Source organism: Alternaria dauci, chromosome 4 (assembly GCF_042100115.1).
Source record: "Alternaria dauci strain A2016 chromosome 4, whole genome shotgun sequence".
NCBI lineage: Eukaryota > Fungi > Ascomycota > Dothideomycetes > Pleosporales > Pleosporaceae > Alternaria > Alternaria dauci.
In genome coordinates this window covers 2028829-2049336 of record NC_091275.1, presented here as the reverse complement: position 1 = coordinate 2049336, position 20508 = coordinate 2028829, and the positions used below count along the sequence as shown (strand labels likewise).

Below are 20508 nucleotides of genomic sequence, written 5' to 3'. Positions count from 1 at the left end.
TGAAGTCGAGTCGCAGGATATGTGGATGTGGTTTGTGTTGATATGGATTCGTTGGTCAAAGCCAGAGTACTGGACGCGATGGTGTTGAGCTCGGTCTGTGGGGCCGGGGTTGTTCCGAATAGCCTCATCTTATGGCATCCTTCCTTGGCGCGGCGCGACCGCCCTCCAGCCAGCAAGCACCTTGCCTCCTCCGCTCCTCTACGTCTTCCTTCTCGGTGCACTCGGTCTGGTTGGGGTCGTCGATTCCTGAAGACGCATGCTTCGAAGCTTGCCATGTAGCAATCTGTGATGCTTCATTGATGATTGTCAGACGGACAACTGCACGCGGATGGGAGGCCAACTTTCCAGCTCCCAACGCCGTGCTCTTCCAACATTGCCAGAGCACCTACTTTTGCGAAACCATATTTTCTTCATTCTTCATGAATCACATGCGTAGCTTCCTTCCTTTCTCCCACCTTCCTCTCTACACCCCAGGCTTCCTCTAGGAGACCCAAAGGCAATTCTTCACACTCGCTATCACGCACTCATATAACTCGCGATCCTGTCAGCTTACCTAGAGCCGGAATAGGATGGTCGTCCGATAAAGCATGACGCCATAGTTGGGGGCCCGACGTGAGGAACGATAAGAAGTCCTTATAGTTCCAATTTTCCCGAGGTTGTTTTTATACTCTCAACTCAAGATGCTGGTTTTTTTGTCCCTGCTCCTCGGAATAGACTCCGCCGTGTCGTTTCCTCCACCGACAGGTCCGTACCACGTAGGGTATAAACAGCATGTTTTCAACAAAACCACACCAAACGACCCTGTAGCTCCAGCGAACGCGTCGTCAATTCTGCTAGCGACGTTCTACTACCCAACTTTAACGGTTCCCATTCCCGGAAACAATACAAGCCCTTACCTCGATCCTACTACGGCAAAACTCTGGGGCGACATCCTTCAGTACCCGAATAATTCGCTTCAAAGCTTCACAACCTGGAACGTATACGATGCTGTACCTCTGGATATGGCGAGCCTTGGTGCAGCGCAGAAGCCAACTGTCATTTTCTCCCCAGGCGGTGGCGAGAACGCAATCATGTATAATGCATTAAACTCCGAGCTTGCCTCCCAAGGCTACACAATCATTGCGCTTGATCATCCAGGAGAGACTCCTTATCTTCAGCTTCCCAATGGTGCACCGGGCATCTATGGTATCGACATCACAGCAACTTGGCCCTACGAATTGGGAGTAGCTGTGTACAATATGCGTGTCTCCGACACGATCGCAACAATCAGAGAGCTTTTCCCCGCCTACGTTGAATCGACTAATGCCCCATTCAATACTACGCACTACTTCGCCATTGGACATTCGCTTGGTGGTGCGGCAGCAGCTGGTGCTCTGGCCATCGAACCCTCACTCTTAGGCGGCATCAATTTTGACGGTCTCTTCGTAGAGCTTCCTGATGTCAAGAAACCATTCTTGATGCTAGCTGGGGCGGAACATACCCCAGCCCTCGATCCTTCGTGGGCTCCTTTTTCTGCCAACCAGTCGGGATGGTACCAGTGGCTCAACATCACAGGCAGTAGTCACCAGAACTTTGCCGACCTAGGTGACTGGGTCGATCTGCAAGGTCTGAGGAATAAGACCATCACACCCTCATTGGATACCATCTGGGCGCCGAGGATGGATTACATCGTTAGAACGCTTGTAGAAAGGTTCTTCGGCTTCGTGTTGGGTGAGAATGAGTGGTTAGACGTGCCCAGTCCAGCATTTCCAGAGGTTGAGTACATGAACGGAAGTACGACCAGCAGATAGGGAAGATGCTGGACGTACCATGACATCTGCAGGTCAGCCTTACCGCACCACACAGTGGGCTGTGCAATCAGCCTCACCTAAGCCGTGGGTACGGTGGGGCCTAAGCGCCAGATCTTGATGCAACCACATCCGCACATCTATCATATTGCCACGGGTTACAGGGCGGACCAATCTGACATGCGATTGAGAGAACAACAGGAGCTTGCGCAACGATTATTGTTCTGAGCAGCTGTGTGCCTAAAGTGCGCCAAGCCACCATAGCAGACTACCTAGGTAGGAAAGGCCGGCATGACGCAGTCAGATAGCACATAGCAAGAATAGAAGCTCATCGGAGGAATAGATCCTTTTCAGCCCGAATTTGCTCACAACTTGTCCGTAGTTTTCCATGAATCTCTGCGGCTAAAGTTAATAGGTTTCTAGCACGTGGAAGATAGCTAATCACGTATCCCTTGTACTCATTGTGACAAGCCATTTGAGCAGCTCAGCATACCGCTTGGGTATCGGAAGGGAAGCCGCTTCCTACCAACCCGCAGACCATCACAAAGATTCGATAAACTGAGCTGCCTCAGGTTTGTCAGGCTTGTACTCTTTGGACGCGCCTCTCAACATCTTAAATCGGGTTTAGCCAAAGGTGTCAAACAAAGGCAAGAACTAGCACCTTTGGAGTAGTCCGTTCCCGATCATCCTATATTTGAAACACATAAGCTACTAAGTTAGAGTCTAATTCTATCAGCATGTCTTACTTACAAGGCGGCCTGCATATATCAATTGGTAGGTTGCTTTTGCTTTTGCACCGGGGGGTGATGCATATTCTTCTTGGCTAAGATGAAAGGAAAGGATTTGGTTGGCCCATTCTTATATATGGCTCATTACATTCGGCGATCCCGGTGTCTGCCTTCCAGGCATGTAGTTTCAATTACAGGGTGCGGGGCGTCATTCTGTTCCAGATTTGTCTGAACACGAACATCTCTCGCACAAAAGATACTGTCATCTTCTCCGCATCTTTAATGAAAGCCTAGCCTGTTGGGCAGCTAATTGCGACTGGTTTTCCCTGTTTGCGCGCTTCTTCTTTTGTGTGTTTTTCTTGTTTGTGGTCATGGCTATATTTGTGCTTTACTTATCCGCTTTCGCTTCATTGTTACAATGCACAGGCGCATTTCCACCGTTCGACTACGAAGGCGCCGCTCTGAAGGGAACTAGAGAGAACGCCAGTCTCTATGATCTTCCCGAGCATCCGCTCAAATTCCAGTCCTTTTATCCGCAGTTGCAGGAAGTACTATACGAGATATCAACGGGACCTTGCTCTGTGAGCTTGCAGGCATACGAGGGCAATCTGACTGCGCGCAGAGAGGTATGCTGAGCCGGGAAGAAAGTACGATATAGCAGAACCGCACTGACCGGAGGCTTGTCCGTAGCTGACGAAATATGGTGGTGTCGGCAATTACTGCTATCTCCATAATGACTGCATCCTCTCAACACTTTATGAGTCGTCTAAGGCGAACATGGCAGCCGCTTCTGTTTTGCTCGGTCTCACGCCCACCATCCTGGCCAACTTGGGTCCTACGATCGCAGAAATAGCGCTGCTCTCCTCACGAAGGCCTTTACTGTCGCTGCTACTATCCATGGGCGCTCCAGTCACCTACTCGTCACGCTTCCTCCAATTTGAGAACCCCGTTGATCTCTTGCGTCGTCCAGAACGAATCGGTATCTTAAAGCCTTTGCGGTTTGCCATTGCAATATCCTTCTTCCAATACGTCTTTGCCATGCTAGCAATTATAAACTTGATTGCGACATCAGTCGAGCTGGGACGGAAAACAGTTCTCAGCTGGAGGTGTTCTATTTCATGGTTGCCGCTGATGTGGGCAATAACACCCATCGCTTGTTATGCCCCAGCCGTCTTGAGTTTTCAAATCTATCGGAGAAAAGTACCTTCATGTCCGCATACGATAGAGGACTCTGCGTTGCGTCGCGCAGTAAGATGTGAATTCACCATCTCTGTGAACAACACAAACACTATGCACATAGCCGAGGTGTCCAAGCAAGTGCATCCAGGGGCATGGAGTATTTTCCTCCAAAGTACGTCGTCACTTTTTGTAATTCTGCAGATTGTCTTCGGGACGGCAGTGTTCTCGTCACTATTGTATATTGGGGTGGAGGACGCGACTGTACTTCTGTTAAGGTATGCGACCTCGGCGTTTTTGTGTAGGTTGATTATGTATCTAGAACTAGAGGGAATGATTCTAGTAGCACGGAATCAAGAGGGAATCATTCTAGTAGCACGGGATCAAGAGGAAAACCGTTAGAGTAATTAGTTAATATGTGGCGATAATAAACTGATTTGAGTCACATCGGATGCGGGAAATAGCTAGCTTCGTAACGAACTGTCCGTACGCCCGTGGACATGAATAACTTGAAGGTCACATTACTTGCTACTCAGGTCTAACCGGCTGTCCCCGCTGTTCAGGCAGATGATCGGGTTGGATAAGTACTCTAGAGCTACTGCTGTCTCCTATTCGCAAACTTGGCCGGAGACCGTTCATCTGCTCATGCTGGTTAGTTGGGGTTAGACCGGTCCATTGGGTAGTTTTTCCACGAGAGTGTAAAGTCGCTTTTTCGGTCTCCTGGGAGGCCTACTGTGTGGCGGTATTGGGTAGTTTTTTCCTTCCTGCAAGTTGGCTGCATTGAAGCACGTACTCTGAGACCAGTCGACATGCTCTATCGAGCCGCTGCGCTGCTGCTTCAACGTTCTTGAAACATCGAACGCGCTAGTACTAAAAGAGTGCACGCCCTGTAGAGCGTGAAGGAACTCCACTGGACTAGGTCCAAGCGAGGTGCAAAGTACACGTTGTACACTGCTTCATATTTTGGACATTTTCCCATTCTGCCATATACGACCATAGGACACTGAAAATTAGGCTTCCCGTCCGCTCAGCCATATACAAGCAGTGTACCGGCGGATTAGTAGTTAGGTGGGTGACCACTAGCGAATCCCCGCTGTTGTATGTTTTTGGCAATCTGTCTGTACTTTTTGCTTTGATGTGCCATATGCGCGCATCTTATGAAATGGCGATCTCTAAGCACCCCCTTTCTTTTGCGCATATTTGCACTGCTCATCGTACGTCCTTCAACAGAAATGAGAGCTTGGTTGTCTATCCTATCCATACCTGAGACCTGGTGACAGCTAGCTTCGGGGGCTATTCACCCTCGTAACAGCTTCCCAGAAGCCTTTGCTCTTTTCAAACATTCCATGAAAGTGTTCTCTCTACGACGTGCAACTCGATGCTATTCTGAGCGTAGGCAATCTGCTCGTCATAAGTGGGGCCGAGATGGTTCCGAACAGCCTATTGCTCGTATAGCAACCATCAGTGCGTTAGGGAGACTCTTAGCTCTGCATAGTAGTCATGCGGTAACAACTGCTTTGACGATTGTCGCTTTCGTATCCACGCAGCGACCGTAATGGATGCGAAGACACTTCATTATTCCAACAATAAAGGTTGTACGATACGAAACTGTACTCACGTAGGTACATTATAGCGGAAGATCGTGCTAATTAGTGCCGTCCGTATTCGTATACGCAGCAGTTACCTAGGTACACTTAGCCCACATATTACGTCTGCTTTCGGTTTACCTCTCTTAGTCGATGGGTGGCGATGATGAACTTCTACTGACTAGCAGTATTGCATCTCAACGTCGGTGTTAAGAACCTGCTCAGCCACTGTCGAAGGAGACGTTTTGGTGGCAATGTTACCCTGAAGTACGCTAGTGACAAGCATGAACCAGGTCGGATAATAAGGGGCACTAAGCGGTCGGTCGGGTGCGCCGCAGCCGGCACTAACCATGGGATAGATGCTAGGAAAATAGTTATTTTCGGAGATTTACAACGTCATACAGGACATCTGATGAGCGGTGATGGACCACCTCGGCCTCGTTGTGCAGTCTCGTACTGCACACAGACGTGAGAGACTTGATATATAAGACGGTGTGAGCGCTCCCCAAAAAGCCTCATCACACCACACAAACACACCTCACTACAACCAATACCTCATTAACAAACCCTCATATCCCGCCAACTTACACTATACCTCAAGATGAAGTTTACCACCTCCGCCGTCATCGCCTCCGCATTGGTCATTGTGTCTGCTTCACCCATCGCAACCGCCGATAACTCTAACAACACCGACCCCTTCGCTGCCGCCAAACCCTCTAGTAACGATATCTTTCGCCTCATGTCCCTCCGTACTGGTACCCCAATTCAGTTTGGAAGCGTCCAGGCTGTAAAGGGTGGTCTCGCCATCAACGCCCCCAAGCAGAACTCTTCATGCACAGATCCAGAGGCCAACTACGCTAGCTTCTCACTCACACCCGAGGGCGACCTGTACCTTTACACTACAAACCCACCTCTCCAGGCCTACGTCGACCGCTCCGGCATGGGCCAGGGTGTCATTGGCTTCACAACCGGAGTTCAAGGCATCGGCAGGAACTCGGAGCGTGGCTCTTTCGCGATCGACGACGATTCGAACTTTATTTTCGCCGCGACAAACGGTGTTGTTGGATTCCAGGCGTGCCCGGGTAGCGCAGAGAACGGTTGGAGTGTCTGGCTAACTGGTGTTACTACACCGGCTGGCATTGAGGGTTGCATCCCTTTCACCATGAAGGCGCTCAAGGAGGAGACGCCGGTCAAGTGCATCTACAACAACATGTCAAACTAGAGGACTGCCGACAGTAGGAAATGTCTCTTATAATATAGTGTATAATGATATAGATTTCTACAAGATCTGTGCTGTTTCGCGATGTGCCTTTGTATGCTATGTCAGCCTTGCTGCAACCTTTTGAAGTTATGTCGAGGATTTGACTTATGCCACCGATCGAACGCGAGGATCAACATCGTCGGGCGGGGTAAATTTCGTACAAAGAAAGGCTGAGACGCGTGAAGATGCTTAGAAGATGGTCGCTAGTGTTTCATGTAAATAGCGCACTGACGGTGCACGGTAAATGAAGCTTCGAATGAAGGTTCCAGAGCGATTGTGTGACATAGTTCTCCACTCTTGGTTCTGTGTCTATGCCAGAGTGGAAGAGCCGACTGGTGTATTGTCTGTTTGAAGTCCAAGGGTACCTGGTTGACTTCGTTCGAGTGCTGGAGGGCCGCTTTGAATCTTTGCCCATGCAAGCCAAAGGGACGGGCCGGTGAACGTTGATATTTACACTCGGATCAAGTTACAAACCACTATACAACCATGAGTCATGATGACTACCATATGGTCACACAAGAAATCTCCAACACGGCAGTCCAGCCACATTGGTGCTGCGACTCCCCTGCGTGGAAGTTTTGAGTCATGAGCTCTCGGCCCAAACATCCCTATCTTAAGCTTTTGATCGGCAGCCAAGCGCCAGACGATTTCATCTCTCCTTTTCGCTTCATATTCGCACGAATTGCCAGTGCGAATTGCCAGTGGGTATTTTGCTTAGCAGACCATGTGCTATTTCCGAAGCATCAGAGCTGGTTTGTTGTCCTTTCTTGGCCTGTTTCTGTTTCTTGTATAACCGTAGCCAGACTGCGTCGGCATTGTTACACTCCAGTGCTTCACGCACATCGCTTCTCGTCAGTACGGGATCTAGCATGTCCAGCATCTCCTCGAAGCGCTCGTCGCGAACCGTCACGTGTTTAGCGATAGCGCACAGCAGCAAAACCAGGCTGTTCCAAATCATGCGCGTAGGTGCATCGACGTACAGCTCTGGTCGCGAAAGATCGGTAGTGGGTTGCGACTCTATGAACAGCCTCGTCATACCAGTTTCGATACCCGTGTTCTTCAGTGATGTGTGTTTGGAGCTGCCGCCCCTGCCGCGATCGTCATGCTGCTTAGTTCGCTTATAGACCCTTCTGAACAGATCCCATGCGTCCTCGACCCTTGTCCTCATAAAGTCTCTCGCGTGCTCGCACATCAAGGCTATGATGTCTAGCGCATTGGATACCACATATGCTTCCGGATCTTGTAGTCGAGGTAGCAGCACAGGCCAGAGCGTATTGATAAGTGGAAGAAACGAGTTTTCATGTTTTGCGAGGGCGGGTATAGTAGTGCGAAGAAGAGATAGCAAAGAGTTCCGCAGAGTCGGGGAGGTGGTAGTTAGATAATGCTGAGTGAGCTCGGAGATTTTCAGGAGGATTGTGAAGGTGCGAGGCGCAGGAGGAGGAGGCTCTTCAGTCTGAGGCGGAGGCGGATGATCATCTTCCTCATTTGGATTATCTGGGTTGGTATGTTCCGAGCTTTTTTCTTCTTTCCAGGGCTTTTGTGGAAATGGTTCCTTTGCGGCTTGTTTCTCCTCTTCCTCTCGTTTTCGTGCGTCAGCGTCTAAGCTCTGGATCGCTTCGACTACGTCATTCATATTGGCTGTTCTTTTCGGATACTTTACTTCGCTCTTCTCATCTCCAACTGTCAACGCAAGTTGTGGCGCCTTGACACCTTCTTCCGCCATGCCTTTGAGTACGGAGAAAAGAAGTTCTGCGAGTTTGGGATAACCATGGTATCTCTCCAAGGCGTTGAAAATGCTATCGACAAGGTCATCCAAATACGGTAGAAGAGAGGGACCACAGAGTCTCATCATCATGAGTAGAACCTGCGGAGCCTGGGGTGAGACATCGCCATAGGCTAACTTTAAGCCAACAGAGTTGACGATGTAGTCAACGTTTGCAATCACGAGCTCCCCCGCGTTACTATATCCTGAAGCCTCCGCGACAGTGTTGAGACAGACTAGAGCATGCTCGCGTAGTGCGCTATTCGAGCTTCCAAGATGATGAAGCACTGGATAAAGTACTTCGCTCAACTCGGGACGGAATTCAGTTCTGTACTGCTTAGCCTGTAAGGAGACAGTTTCCAATGCTAATGCGTAGAACTGCCAAGGATTTTCCGTGTGGGAGTCTCGCTGGTTGAGTAGTGATAGAGATTGCGAATACAAGTCGTCCAGTATTTCTTCCCTAGGATTGGGTGTCCCCAGATCCATAAAGTCATCGACAGATGGGTTGGTGGTTGCTATGTCCCTTACTAGGTTGATTGACAGCCAGAAGCTTGCAAGGCGTCTCTCAGTTGACCCAAGATCAATGGAGCTAGTCAGTCCTTGAGCAATCGTTAGGGCTGAGTTCGATCGCGCGAGCTCCTGAACCAATACTTTAAACTCTTTCATCATGTCATCCTGGCCTTTGTATCGCAAGCTGATTGGAGGGAAAGAGGATGCCTTCGTCGAGCTCAGTGCCAGTGTATGATTAGTGATGGGGTTCGGATTGTGTTCGTCTAGTTCTTCTAACCCTTTTGCATCGGAGAATACGGCAGAAACACCATCTCTAAGACTGTCTGTAAGCCGATCGTCCAACATGGTCGGATCTTGCTCAAAGAGTCGAAGCGATACTGATATCTGATGTATAATTCGACGGCGGTTGCGGTCGTCTTTTGATTGCATCAGCCTGGGTAGCGCTACGATCCAGCCGTGAAGGCTTTCGCGTAAAAGGTCAGAAAGGGTCTGATCTGTGGATAACAGTCCTTTCAGTTGGCTCTCGATCTTGTCGTCAGAGCCTTCATGTCCCGCCAGATTTATGATGGTTTCGGTAGCCATACTTGTACAAAGTGATAACGATGTTCGGCAGTCCTGCACGATGCAAAGACATAGCTTCAAGAGGGCCTGCCGAACCTCTGGCTTATCATGGTCCCTTAGCTTGAAGACATTCGCGAGCGCGATCTTGATCTGTGAGGCAGTCGCCTGTAGCCACGAAGTAGATCGCAACGTTGTGGTGACACCCCCCGACTTATCTAATGTAGTCTTCTCGGGCAAGTCCTTGGTTTTGGCATCGCTGAGCAGACGAACGAAGAGTGTTGCAAGTACTTCCAAGCTTTGCTCGACAACACGAAATCCAGGTCGGTTACTGCTGCTCGGTGTCAATACCTTTGTCAAGGACGAGACTATCCTGGGCAGAAAGCTGGTCAGAGCATCGTCATCGTCGATCGCGCTGACGGTTGCCTTGAGCGCACAAGTGGCCTGAAACTTGACGTTGTTCGAGTTACTATCGGTAAGACTTTCGAGCATGATTAGTACAGCTTCGCCGAGGGCAGGTATGTTGGTTGTAGCGGTTATAGCCTTTCGACCCTGCTTTGTGCGCGAGGTCTCAGTCATCAGCTCGGATGTACATCTGAGCGCCAATGATTGTAGCTCCTCCGAGGTGGCGGAGATGCCATTTTCCGTAGAGGAAGGCTTGGCTAGAAAAGTAAAAAGGATGAGGAGTTGTCCTGATAGAGCAGGCTCGAGGCCGCCTCCCCAGCCAGCAGATAGTAAAGTTGATATGCATTCCAAACACAGCTCCAGTGCTCTGACCGGAACCTGTCGGGAGATTCTGAGCACTTGAGATACGGGGACGAAAGCATATTCGGTAAGCTTTGCGTCCAGCTGACCGGGGTTACCAGTTACAGATCGAAGGGTAGCAAGTAGGGTGGTAAGTGCCTGTATCAGCTCCTTTCGAGCGCCTGGGTTTTGTGGGATACTTGCAGTGACTTGCAGGAGTTGTATGCAAGGCTGCTTCAACTGCAGGGGAGATTAGCGAAAGTTGGCAAGTGTAGAAACTCTGCCTACCCGCTGGAAGGTGTGTTGTCTCTCCATCTTGTCTTTGTCCCACACAGCATTTACAGAGACGAAGTGATTTGGATCGGGTGGGTCGAATACTCGTCGAGATGGTGTATTCCTGATTCCTGATCCCTTCCTAATGTGGTTCAAGCGTGCGGGCGCGGTGAATGTATCGGCACTAGCATCGCTGACATGATCAGACCCAGCACCGATGCCAACGCGACAAGACAACCCAAAACGTACTTTTTCTCGGAACTGCGAGGAAAATTGAGGTGGCGGGCGAGGGCAGGCTCGGTGGTGCGGCAGCGGCGGTGATGCAGGTGGAGCACGATCCAGGCGGAAGTCAGTCGCGTATCACTGGCTAGCGCGTCACTGCTCAGAAAGTCGCTCCAACGTCCCCTCAACACCGTCACGACATTTGCCATCACCGCGTCGCCAATCGACTCGACACCCGCGTGCGCCTCTGATCGTCTCCCCACGCGCGCACTCGTATCCGCTATCGACAGCCACCACACCGTCTACACACGTCACCGCCCACGCGCAGCCACGCGACATGGCACCGCGCAGTAGGCGGAGCGCGGCCGCGGCGACCGAGGTGGTGCAAGAAGAAGAAGAAGATCAGGAGCTGGAACACAAGGGCGAGGCGCAGGATGGGCTGAAGAAGCTCAAGTTCAAGCAGCCGCTCGTTGGGCGGCCCGGCAAGCAGATTGGCGTGAGCGACCTCTTGACGCGACTCGAGGCGCTGCACGACGAACTGCGCACAATTGACCAGGAAGAGGCGCACAGGGACTCGCTCATGCCCATCGCAGAGTCGCTAGCCCACCAGAGCCTCCTCCAGCACAAGGACAATGGCGTGCGCGCGCGGACCGTCTGCTGCATCGTCGACATGCTGAAGCTCTTTGCGCCAGATGCGCCCTATCCCGCATCCAAGCTCAAGGTATGATGCAAAACGCCAGCATGACATTTATCGCTGCTAACAGTCTTGCAGGAAATCTTCTCTGTCATCATCCTCAAGCTGCTGCCGCTCCTCGCAGACCCCACCCACCCATACAATAGCCAGCACATGTACATCCTCCGATCGCTCGCCGAATGGAAGAGCATCCTCCTCATCAACGAGATCCCGGGCTCCGACCAGCTCACCGCGGCCCTCTTCACAACCTGCTTCGACGTCTTGTCTGCATCATCCAAGGGAGAAGAGCTGAGCAAGAACATCGAACACAACATGACCGAAATCCTCTCTACCATAATCGACGAGGCACCGGCGGTCACACATGACGTCGTGGATGTCGTTGTAGCACAGTTCTTGTGGGCAGACCCCATCACACTGGCCGCTTCCACCAAAGGCAAGAAGAATGTACACATTGACGCGAAGCAATCAACGCTACGTCGCAAGGAGGCACCACCTGCCTACAATATGGCTAAGAACGTCTGCAACTCTCACCCAGAGAAGATGGCTCGTCTCATTGGCAACTACTTCAGCTCAGTCATTGTAGACTTCACCAATGCCGGAACCACATACAAAGGCCATTCCAAGGACGACGACGACGACCTCCCTCGCGGCCCCTCAGAGGACGACATCAACGAGGCACACAAAGCACACAGGCTGCTGCGCGAGCTGTGGAAGTGCTGTCCTGGCGTACTCCAGGAGATCATCCCACACTTACAAGATGAGCTTGCCACTGAGAATGTGCAGCTTCGTCAGCTTGCCACTGAAACATTCGGCGACATGATTTCAGGCATCGGTGCGGCTGGTCCACCACCTCCACCCGACATGGACCCAGTGGCCTATCCTTCACAGAGTCTATCACGCTCTGACTCAGCGCGACCCTTCGACTATCTTACCACTCCAGTTTCCATCAACTCATTTCCTACGCAATACCCTGTGGCCTACCACTCTTTTCTCCAACGCAAAAACGACAAATCCGCCATCATTCGCGCTGCTTGGACTACCGGCATAGGCCGCATATTGATGACGTCAGCGGGTGGCATCGGCCTTGATCTTGAAGAAGAACAGAAGTTGCTCAAGTACTTTGCCGAATGTCTGATTGATAGCGACGAGAAGGTGCGTCTAGCGGCTGTCAAGGCAGTTGCGCATTTCGAATTCAACGACATCGTTCGTAAACTCGGCAGCAACGGCGGCATGGCAGAGCCAGGGTCTATCCTCTCGAATCTTGCAGATCGCGTAAAGGACAAGAAAAATGTCATCCATTCCGAGTCAATTAGGCTTCTCGGCAAGATATGGGGCGTGGCTGCTGGTGCCATTGCGGAAGGCGATGACACCATCAAGACTCTGCTTGGCCCAATCCCGTCTCGCATTCTTGAAGCTTACTACGTGAACGACGCTGAAATCAACGTGGAAGTCGATCTCGCGCTTTATGACTCATTGCTTCCGCTTGCGTATCCTCCCATGAAAGCGAAAGCACAGCCAACTGGAAACTCTCAGATCGTCAAAGACAGCCAAGCAAACACCGAACAGGGCTATACCGAAGCAGATCTAGACAAGATCCGGACCGAAAGACAGCTTGTACTTGTAAACGGGTTGGAAGAGAAGGCAAAGAAAGTCTTCTTCGCCAAACAAGGGAATCAAGGCCCGGGTGCTAGGTACATGGAGCACTTCCTGAAGTTTTGTGAAGACTACAACGGTGGTGTCACTGAAAAGGGTGACAAGGACGTCAAGAAAAATCTCGAAGGCCTCATCACCTACTACGCAAAAACGCTGCCTGACCCAACCCGTGTCAGAGACGATCTATGGAAATTCGCTAAAGCTCATGATCGCCGAGCGTACACCCTCATAAGATTCTGCATGGACCCAGCGAGTGACTACCGCAGAGTCTTCAGATCCATCAAAGAGTTTCGAAAGAGGATCGAAGATGGGCCAGGTTCTTCTCTGCTCGACACCTTGATCCCAATCCTTTACCGCGTCAGCTTACTATGCTACAACAAGAGTCACGTTCCAGCTGTCATCGAGTATACCCGCACTGACGACAAGGGTCTCGGTGCCACTGCTCACGAGCTTCTGAAAGAGATCTCTACCAAACATCCCAAGGTCTTTTCAACTCACGTGAAGGATCTCTGTAAGACCCTTGAAAGTGAGGCACCCACGGCAACGAAGCCCAACCCTCCTGGTGCGGTTGACGATCTCAAAGCCTGTGCTGCATTCGCAAAGAAGTTCCCTACAGACATACCTATGAACAGCAAGGACAGTCGAAAGTTGGTACAGAGCTTCTTGAACTTTGCGTTCTACGGAAGCCCTCCACAGGCAGCAAAGCATGCGATCACCATCATTATGAACAGCGACGACAAGAAAGAGATGCATGCGAAGGAAATCCTCACCAAGAGCATCAAAAGCTTCCAGTACGACGGTGCTCACTGGCTCACAAAGCTGGCTGCGCTCAGTCAACTAGTTTTATTGGCCCAGTCAGATTGCGAGGATGACATGGATGCCATCGTTGAAATTGCCATCAAGGAAGTTCTGCAAAAACCGCATGTAGCGACGGCCGATGCAGACGCTGAATGGATGGAGGTCCCAGATGACGACATTCAAGGAAGGTCCTGGGCAGTCAAGATCCTTGTCAACCGCTTACGCTCCCTACCATCCGATGCTAACTTCAAGGATGCTGCGGAGGACACATACAAGCTGCTGAATCGCTATCTGAAGAACAACGGCGAGAGCGCAGCGGATGACAGCATCCCAGCAGGGCACAAATCGCGCCAGCGGCTTCTTGCTGCCAACTCCTTGCTCAAGCTTTCCTGCAACAAGCGCCTGGATCCTCTCTTAAGCCCCGCCGATTTTATACAGCTAGCCCTGGTCACACACGATCCTTGTACACAAGTTCGCAAGGGCTTCGCTGATAAGCTGATGAAGTACCTTGGTCAGGGTCGTCTGCCGCCTCGATTCTACACCATTCTGTTCTTCCTCGCGCACGAGCCTGAGAAATCCATTAAGAACAGCACAATGACCTGGATTCGCGCACGCCGCGCCGCCTTCGCTGCACGAAAGGAGACCATACTGGAGACTGTGTTCGCTCGGTTGTTGAGTCTACTTGCTCACCACCCGGACTTTGACACAGAAGACGAGACGCTGAAGCTCATGTCGGAGTACATCTTGTACTACCTGAAATGCGTGGCGACCGAGGAGAACCTATCACTTATCTTCCACGTTGCTCAGCGCGTCAAGGGTGTTGCAGATGGTATTGCGCCGTCGCGCCAAGCTGACGAGAATCTGTACATCTTGTCAGATCTAGCCCAGGCTCTCATCCGTTCGTGGGAAGAGCAAAACAACTGGACAATGCAGTCGTGGCCAGGAAAAATGAAGTTGCCTTCCGGCATCTTCCGGCCTCTGGAGAGTCACGATCGTGCGCAAGAGATTGCTAAAAAGACATGGATTGGAGAAGATCTGGTCGACGAACTCGAACCGCTCGTGCGAAGAGCTATTCGAAGCAAGAAGCGCAAGGCATCAGATGGTGTGGAGAAGTCGCGCAAGAAGACCAAGGGCGACAGGCCGATCAAGGAGAAGAAGGCTAAGACAGAGCGTCCCGTCAAAACACCAAAGAAGAAAAGGAGGGCTGGTGACGATGACGATGCGAGTGATGTTGACGGCGGAGTTGCCCCATCTAGTGGTCCACGGAGGAAGAGCGATCGACGAAGTACAATGCATAAGAGTTATGTCGAGGTATCAAGCGATGAGGAAGACATTGGAGCTGGTGCTCAAGAGGTTCAAGAAGAGGAAGAGGGAGAGGCTAGTGCATCAGATGCAGAAGGAGCTGACAAGTCTTCTCCTGCTGCTGAAGAAGACGTAGAGATGGATGATGCAGGAGTCGAGGCTGAGAAAGACCAAGAATCTGCTGCAGAAGAATCCGACCTTTCCGACCCGGAGCCATCTCCAGAACCCGAGCCCGAGCCCGAGCCTACAGCAGCAAAGAGAGCTACAAGAGGGAAAGCCGCTGCTAAGACGAATGGCGCCAAGTCATCACCAGTTGTCCAGAAACGCAAAGCTGCCGAGCCGATCAAGGAAGCCACACCGCCCAAGTCTGCGAGGAGTGCGAACAAAGCCAAAACAGCCAAGGCAAATGTCAATGGTGCTGCAGCGGTTTCTTCACCTACTCCCGCTACCAACGGTACACCGATTGTCCGACGCAGTGGTCGCACTCGTGGCTGAAGTTCAGAGTACTTGCCGCTCAAGGCTTCAGATCTTATGGATATATTCAGACATGGTGTGTGAGATCACTACTATACACAACCCGTCAAATTCTCTACATGATACCACGGCCTTGGCCCTGGACGGTTCCTGGCCCAAGTTTTAATTTAGGATTTTCTTTAGCTTGGCGTTTTCGGAAGCGGGTGGTTTCTTATCGGAGGTACGTCTATGCTCAGGCCGCTCGCGGTGCTTTCCAAATATTTTGCCTTGTTTTGTTTCATGTATGCATTCACTTGCATACACAGTGTACACGGGAGAGCAGCATACTGTCTTGCTTTCGCTGTTGCGCTCTTCATCCATATCAGAGGATTTTTTACCATCTACGCTAGCGATGCGAAATGAGCGTTTAAGAGTTAGTGCTTAGTGTAGGATGGAGAAATATATACGACTGTTGATTCAGCCCCGGCTTACTCGTGCTGTTGCGACGGTCTATCTTTTGGTCCAGACCGACACTGACCATGGAAACGACATTCAGGGTAGTCACCACACGATCCCCTCCAAATGCCCAGAATGGGTTCGCTCTCGCTGCAGGTACGCCTTAGCTCCGCAGGGTCGGCCCGCTGGAATCCACTTGTGGTGTAACAACTCCATATTCTATGGTTCCCTAGACCCTTTTGACAACTGCGAACAGTCATAAATTGCGCGATCTCCAAAGGCTATCCTTCTCATAGGCTGGCAGCATCCCCACGCTACCCACCAACAACGATGGATATGATGACCATCTATGGAGTATTCATCATGACGAGGACCTCCCATATCGCGATTACGGTGGATGGCCCGATTGGGTTCCATACAAGATCTTTTTCATGATGTTCGACGTGAAATCAGCATATTCTCACAGAAGTTCTTGCAACTAACACGCATCGTCTTCTGCATCCTCCGACCTGTACTGGCGAACGTCACATTATTTTTTTCTTGGAGGCCGACAGTAAGAGCGCGGAGATTTTTACAGCATATTCTTGCACTAATACGGCTCTTTTTCAACATTACCACACCATCCTGATACTGCGCCATGGAGGCTCGCCAGATTGCGGCTGAAGCCGCCGTCTTTGATCAAACGAACCTACTTCCCCGCAAGAAGCTCCTCATCGTATTTTCCGCTCTCGCAATATCGCATTACATATGCTTTGTCGACCAGACCGGTATTGGAGTCGCCCTGCCCACGATTGGACGTGATTTAAATGCCGAAGACACGATCAGTTGGGCAGGCACGAGTGCGCTGATAGCAAACACTATATTCCAAGTGCTGTATGGGAGGATGAGTGACTTATTCGGTATGTTCTCTGGCTTTGATAGGGATACGAACAAAGCAGAACGGCTAATAAATAAACTAGGCAGGAAATCCGTCTTACTCTCCGCCCTTGCGCTCCTAGCAGTCTCCGACCTCCTCTGTGGCCTCTCGCGCGACGCAACGATGTTGTACGTCTTCCGCGGTCTTTCGGGCGTGGCAAACGGCGGCATAGCGTCGCTTTCTGCCATGATTGTCTCCGACATCGTTACCTTGAAAGAGCGCGGAAAGTGGCAAGGCATGATAGGTGCGTGTGTAGGACTCGGAAACATGTCTGGACCTTTTATCGCTGCAGCTTTTGTACAAAAGAGTACGTGGAGAGCCTTCTTCTGGCTCGTCAGCCCTGTATCAGCGGCGTGCGGAATGTTCTGTCTCATTGTACTGCCTACACCCAAGGATCAACCAAGAGCGGATATGAAACTCGTTTTGAAGAGGATCGACTATGGGGGCATATTCTTCGGTGGTTCAGGGTTGATCCTGCTGTTGATTCCCATTGCGGGAGGAGGCGATTACTTCGAATGGGAATCACCAATGGTCGTTGCCATGTTGACGGTTGGAGGATGTTGCATGTTAGCATTCGTGTACATCGAGCACCGCGTAGCTATACTGCCTTTGATGCCATGTAAGCCACTACGACACATATACTTTTTGCGAACCATTTTTAACCTCAGACAGTGTCTCTCTTCAGATCCGGCCCCGTTTCCGTCATGCTTCTCCAAAACTTCCTCTTCGGTGTGGTGGCCTATTCGCAAACCTACTATCTTCCCCTCTTCTTCCAGAACGCACGCCGCCTCTCCCCCCTCATCACAGCATCCCTAATGCTGCCGCTCACCGCCTCACAAATGATCTCTTCCATTCTATCCGGGCGATACATTTCGCACTTCGAGCGCTACGGCGAAGTCATCTGGGGAGGTTTTTTCCTCTGGACTTTAGGTGTAGGTTTGACATGCATGTTCAACCTCGACACCCCCATCTGGGCCATAGCCATCATACTTTTTGTCCAAGGACTAGGAATTGGTGCCGTTTTTCAGCCCGTACTCGTTGCACTACAAGCACACTGCACGAAAGCCCAACGCGCCGTCGTCATTTCAAACCGCAACTTCATACGCAGTCTCGGCGGTGCAGTCGGTCTTGCAATCTCTGCTGCCGCACTGCAGAACTCCCTGCATCGTGCTATGCCGAAAGAATTCCACTCTCTGGCGCTTTCTTCGTACGATACGCCGGACTTTGCGTCGCTAAATCCAAAACAGGTCGTGCAGATATTGCAGGCGTATGCGACGGCGAGCCGCACGGTGTTCATTTTGAATGTACCATTCATGGGACTGTGTTTATTAGGCTGCTTGTTCATCAAAGATAGGGGGTTGCAAAGACCAGATGAGGTCACGGAAAAGGTGGAGGTGAAGAAGAGGCAGGATAGTGGCAGTGGACTTGTTGAAACGGGTGATGATCAGGATCGGATACGTGGATAGAATAGCCCGCTGTCACGGTAATATGGCGATTCAATATCCAGAGGATGGATTCAAAGCGCGGAGAAACGTCGTACATATTTTTGCTTATTCTGGTTGGCCATATGCAATATTGTATCACATACCCCTCCAATCATTCTCCCTCTCCCAGGCAAACGCTGCTTCAAAAACTCCGACTTCGTCCCACCACTTCCCGATGACTTGCATGCTGACCGGTAGCTTGACTCCTTCCTCGACCCCAGGTCCTTCTAGAACCGGCAACATACCAATCGGCATGGCCAATACCGGATGCCCACTTTGATTAAACGGCGCCGTGTTGGACGTCAAGCCAACCTGCTTCGCAATCTGCTCCAGTGGTGTCGCATCGGCACTTGCATGACTCGTCGCAACATAGGGCAGTGTAGGCGTAAGCAAGATGTCGTACTGCTGCAGCGCCGTATCATAAGCGTCGCGCAGTTGTCGAGACAGATTGGTTGCCTTGGCAAGGAGAATAGGGAACTTTTGCGTAGCGTAGAGACCGTTCAGGTATATATTCTTCGTCGAGGCGTATGCTTCATTCCAATTTTCCTGGCCCATTGGGTGTAACATCGAGTTTAGACCGAGCATCTGGTGTCCACGGCGCCCGAACGAACCTGTGGTTTTTGCAAGGAAGCCGCCAACCTTTGATACGCCGGTCCATATCGCGGCACCTTTGGAGTGAAGTGGTATCGAAATCTCAGTGACCGTGGCGCCGAGGTCTGTGTATTTGGAGACAGCGGTGCGGAATGTTTGGATGACTCGCGGGTCCATGGCTGGTGTTGAGAGAGCTTCCGTGATTATGGCAAATCTTTTGCCTTGAAGAGGTTTGTGCGTAGGAAGTTTGCTGATGGAGCTGTAGATGGGTATCTTTGATGGATGGGGTGCGGCAAAGGACCGGTCGTCAATGTTATCAGTTCCAGCGATGGCTTCAAGCAATACGGCGTTTTCCAGTACTGTCCGCGTCATTGGGCCAACGTGGTCGTTTGTGGGCTCGTTACTTCCACATCCCGTGTATGGTACGAGGCCAAAGGTAGGCTTCAATCCAATGATCCCGCAGTTGGCGGCTGGAACGCGGATGCTACCACCCTGATCTGCGCCAATCGCTCCGTCAACCTCTCCCAGCGCTACGAGTACACCTGAGCCACTCGAACTTCCACCAGCGCTATAACCTTTGGCGAATGGGTTTTCCACTACTCCAGTGCCCGACGAGTGACTTGTCGCAGAATGACACATGTTTTCGCAAACGGCTTTACCAAGAATCTGGCCACCAGCTTCTAGGATGCGTGTACAGACAGTTGCATCGACATCCGGGACATAGCCTTTGATGAAATTCGTGCCTAGCAGCATTGGGACGTCTTTCACTGCGACGTTGTCTTTTAGAGCAAACGTTTTACCATGAAGTTTACCATTGGCTTTGGCTTTCTTATCATGAATGTTGCATTTCCATGCCCATGCACCATGGAGATTGTCGGATTTTTCCGGAAAGTGGATGTTTTCTCTGGTAAAGCGTTCAGTGTCAACTATTGGAACGTAGTCTACAGATCAATGTCAGCTTCACTGTGTTATGTAGAGAGAATAGTCGAGCACTACCATCCATTGCCATCAACTGTTCGCTTGCATCGTGAAAGACGGCAAGTAAACGACGATAATCCTCCTTCTCTTTATCGTCGATACTGACTCCAAGTTGAGAACATAGTGCTTCGAGTGTTTCTTTCGTGACCGGATTGCCATGGCTTGCATCCAGCGAAAAGACCGACATATTGTGTAAGAGGAGAGGGAATTGAAATGCTTAGTGAGGTTCAATTGTATACGCCAATAACTCGCAAGATAGCTAACAGTCTCGAGGACCTGTTTATCCCTTCTGGTATCGAAGGCGTGCAAACCCATTGTGGGCCAGCGACCAGATGTCGGAGCGTAAAAAGTCGTGACACATGATCTAGCATCTCCAAATACCGATAATACATGTTTACGATAATCTCGGCCGTGTTGAGCGTTGTTAGCGTGGGTTGCCGAAGATGGGAGGGACGATAAGGGCAAAGCGGGGTTGGTGGGACGCCTTTTTTATCGTCGTCGGAATGGCCGCTTCCGATCAGAGACACCGCCAACAGCGCTTGCCTTACCTAACAATGTCTCGATTGCATTCTAATC

General features: G+C 51.0%; 6 protein-coding genes across 6 annotated transcripts; 4 read left to right on the top strand and 2 right to left on the bottom strand.

The window, feature by feature from the left end:
• Nucleotides 1–680: 680 nt before the first annotated feature.
• Nucleotides 681–1790, top strand: ACET3X_005228 (uncharacterized protein; the record flags this gene model as incomplete). The annotated part of the gene is made up of 1 exon (XM_069451410.1): nt 681–1790. One exon carries the CDS (start codon nt 681–683, stop codon nt 1788–1790), a length of 1110 nt encoding a protein of 369 aa, XP_069307272.1.
• A 3923-nt stretch (nt 1791–5713) lies between these two features.
• On the top strand, nt 5714–6537 carry ACET3X_005227 (uncharacterized protein). The gene has a single exon (XM_069451409.1). The coding sequence runs from the start codon at nt 5879–5881 to the stop codon at nt 6497–6499; it is 621 nt and encodes a 206-aa protein (XP_069307271.1). The 5' UTR covers nt 5714–5878; the 3' UTR covers nt 6500–6537.
• Nucleotides 6538–7205: 668 nt separating this feature from the next.
• ACET3X_005226 (uncharacterized protein) lies at nt 7206–10427 on the bottom strand (the record flags this gene model as incomplete). The annotated part of the gene is made up of 2 exons (XM_069451408.1): nt 7206–10352; nt 10401–10427. The coding sequence occupies 2 exons, from the start codon at nt 10425–10427 to the stop codon at nt 7206–7208; spliced, it is 3174 nt and encodes a 1057-aa protein (XP_069307270.1).
• Nucleotides 10428–10944: 517 nt separating this feature from the next.
• Nucleotides 10945–15549, top strand: ACET3X_005225 (uncharacterized protein; the record flags this gene model as incomplete). Its single annotated transcript, XM_069451407.1, has 2 exons — nt 10945–11328; nt 11380–15549. 2 exons carry the CDS (start codon nt 10945–10947, stop codon nt 15547–15549), a joined length of 4554 nt encoding a protein of 1517 aa, XP_069307269.1.
• Nucleotides 15550–16600: 1051 nt separating this feature from the next.
• Nucleotides 16601–18345, top strand: ACET3X_005224 (uncharacterized protein; the record flags this gene model as incomplete). The annotated part of the gene is made up of 3 exons (XM_069451406.1): nt 16601–16862; nt 16923–17498; nt 17552–18345. The coding sequence occupies 3 exons, from the start codon at nt 16601–16603 to the stop codon at nt 18343–18345; spliced, it is 1632 nt and encodes a 543-aa protein (XP_069307268.1).
• Nucleotides 18346–18459: 114 nt separating this feature from the next.
• On the bottom strand, nt 18460–19707 carry ACET3X_005223 (uncharacterized protein; the record flags this gene model as incomplete). The annotated part of the gene is made up of 1 exon (XM_069451404.1): nt 18460–19707. The coding sequence occupies one exon, from the start codon at nt 19705–19707 to the stop codon at nt 18460–18462; it is 1248 nt and encodes a 415-aa protein (XP_069307267.1).
• Between the last annotated feature and the right edge of the window lie 801 nt (nt 19708–20508).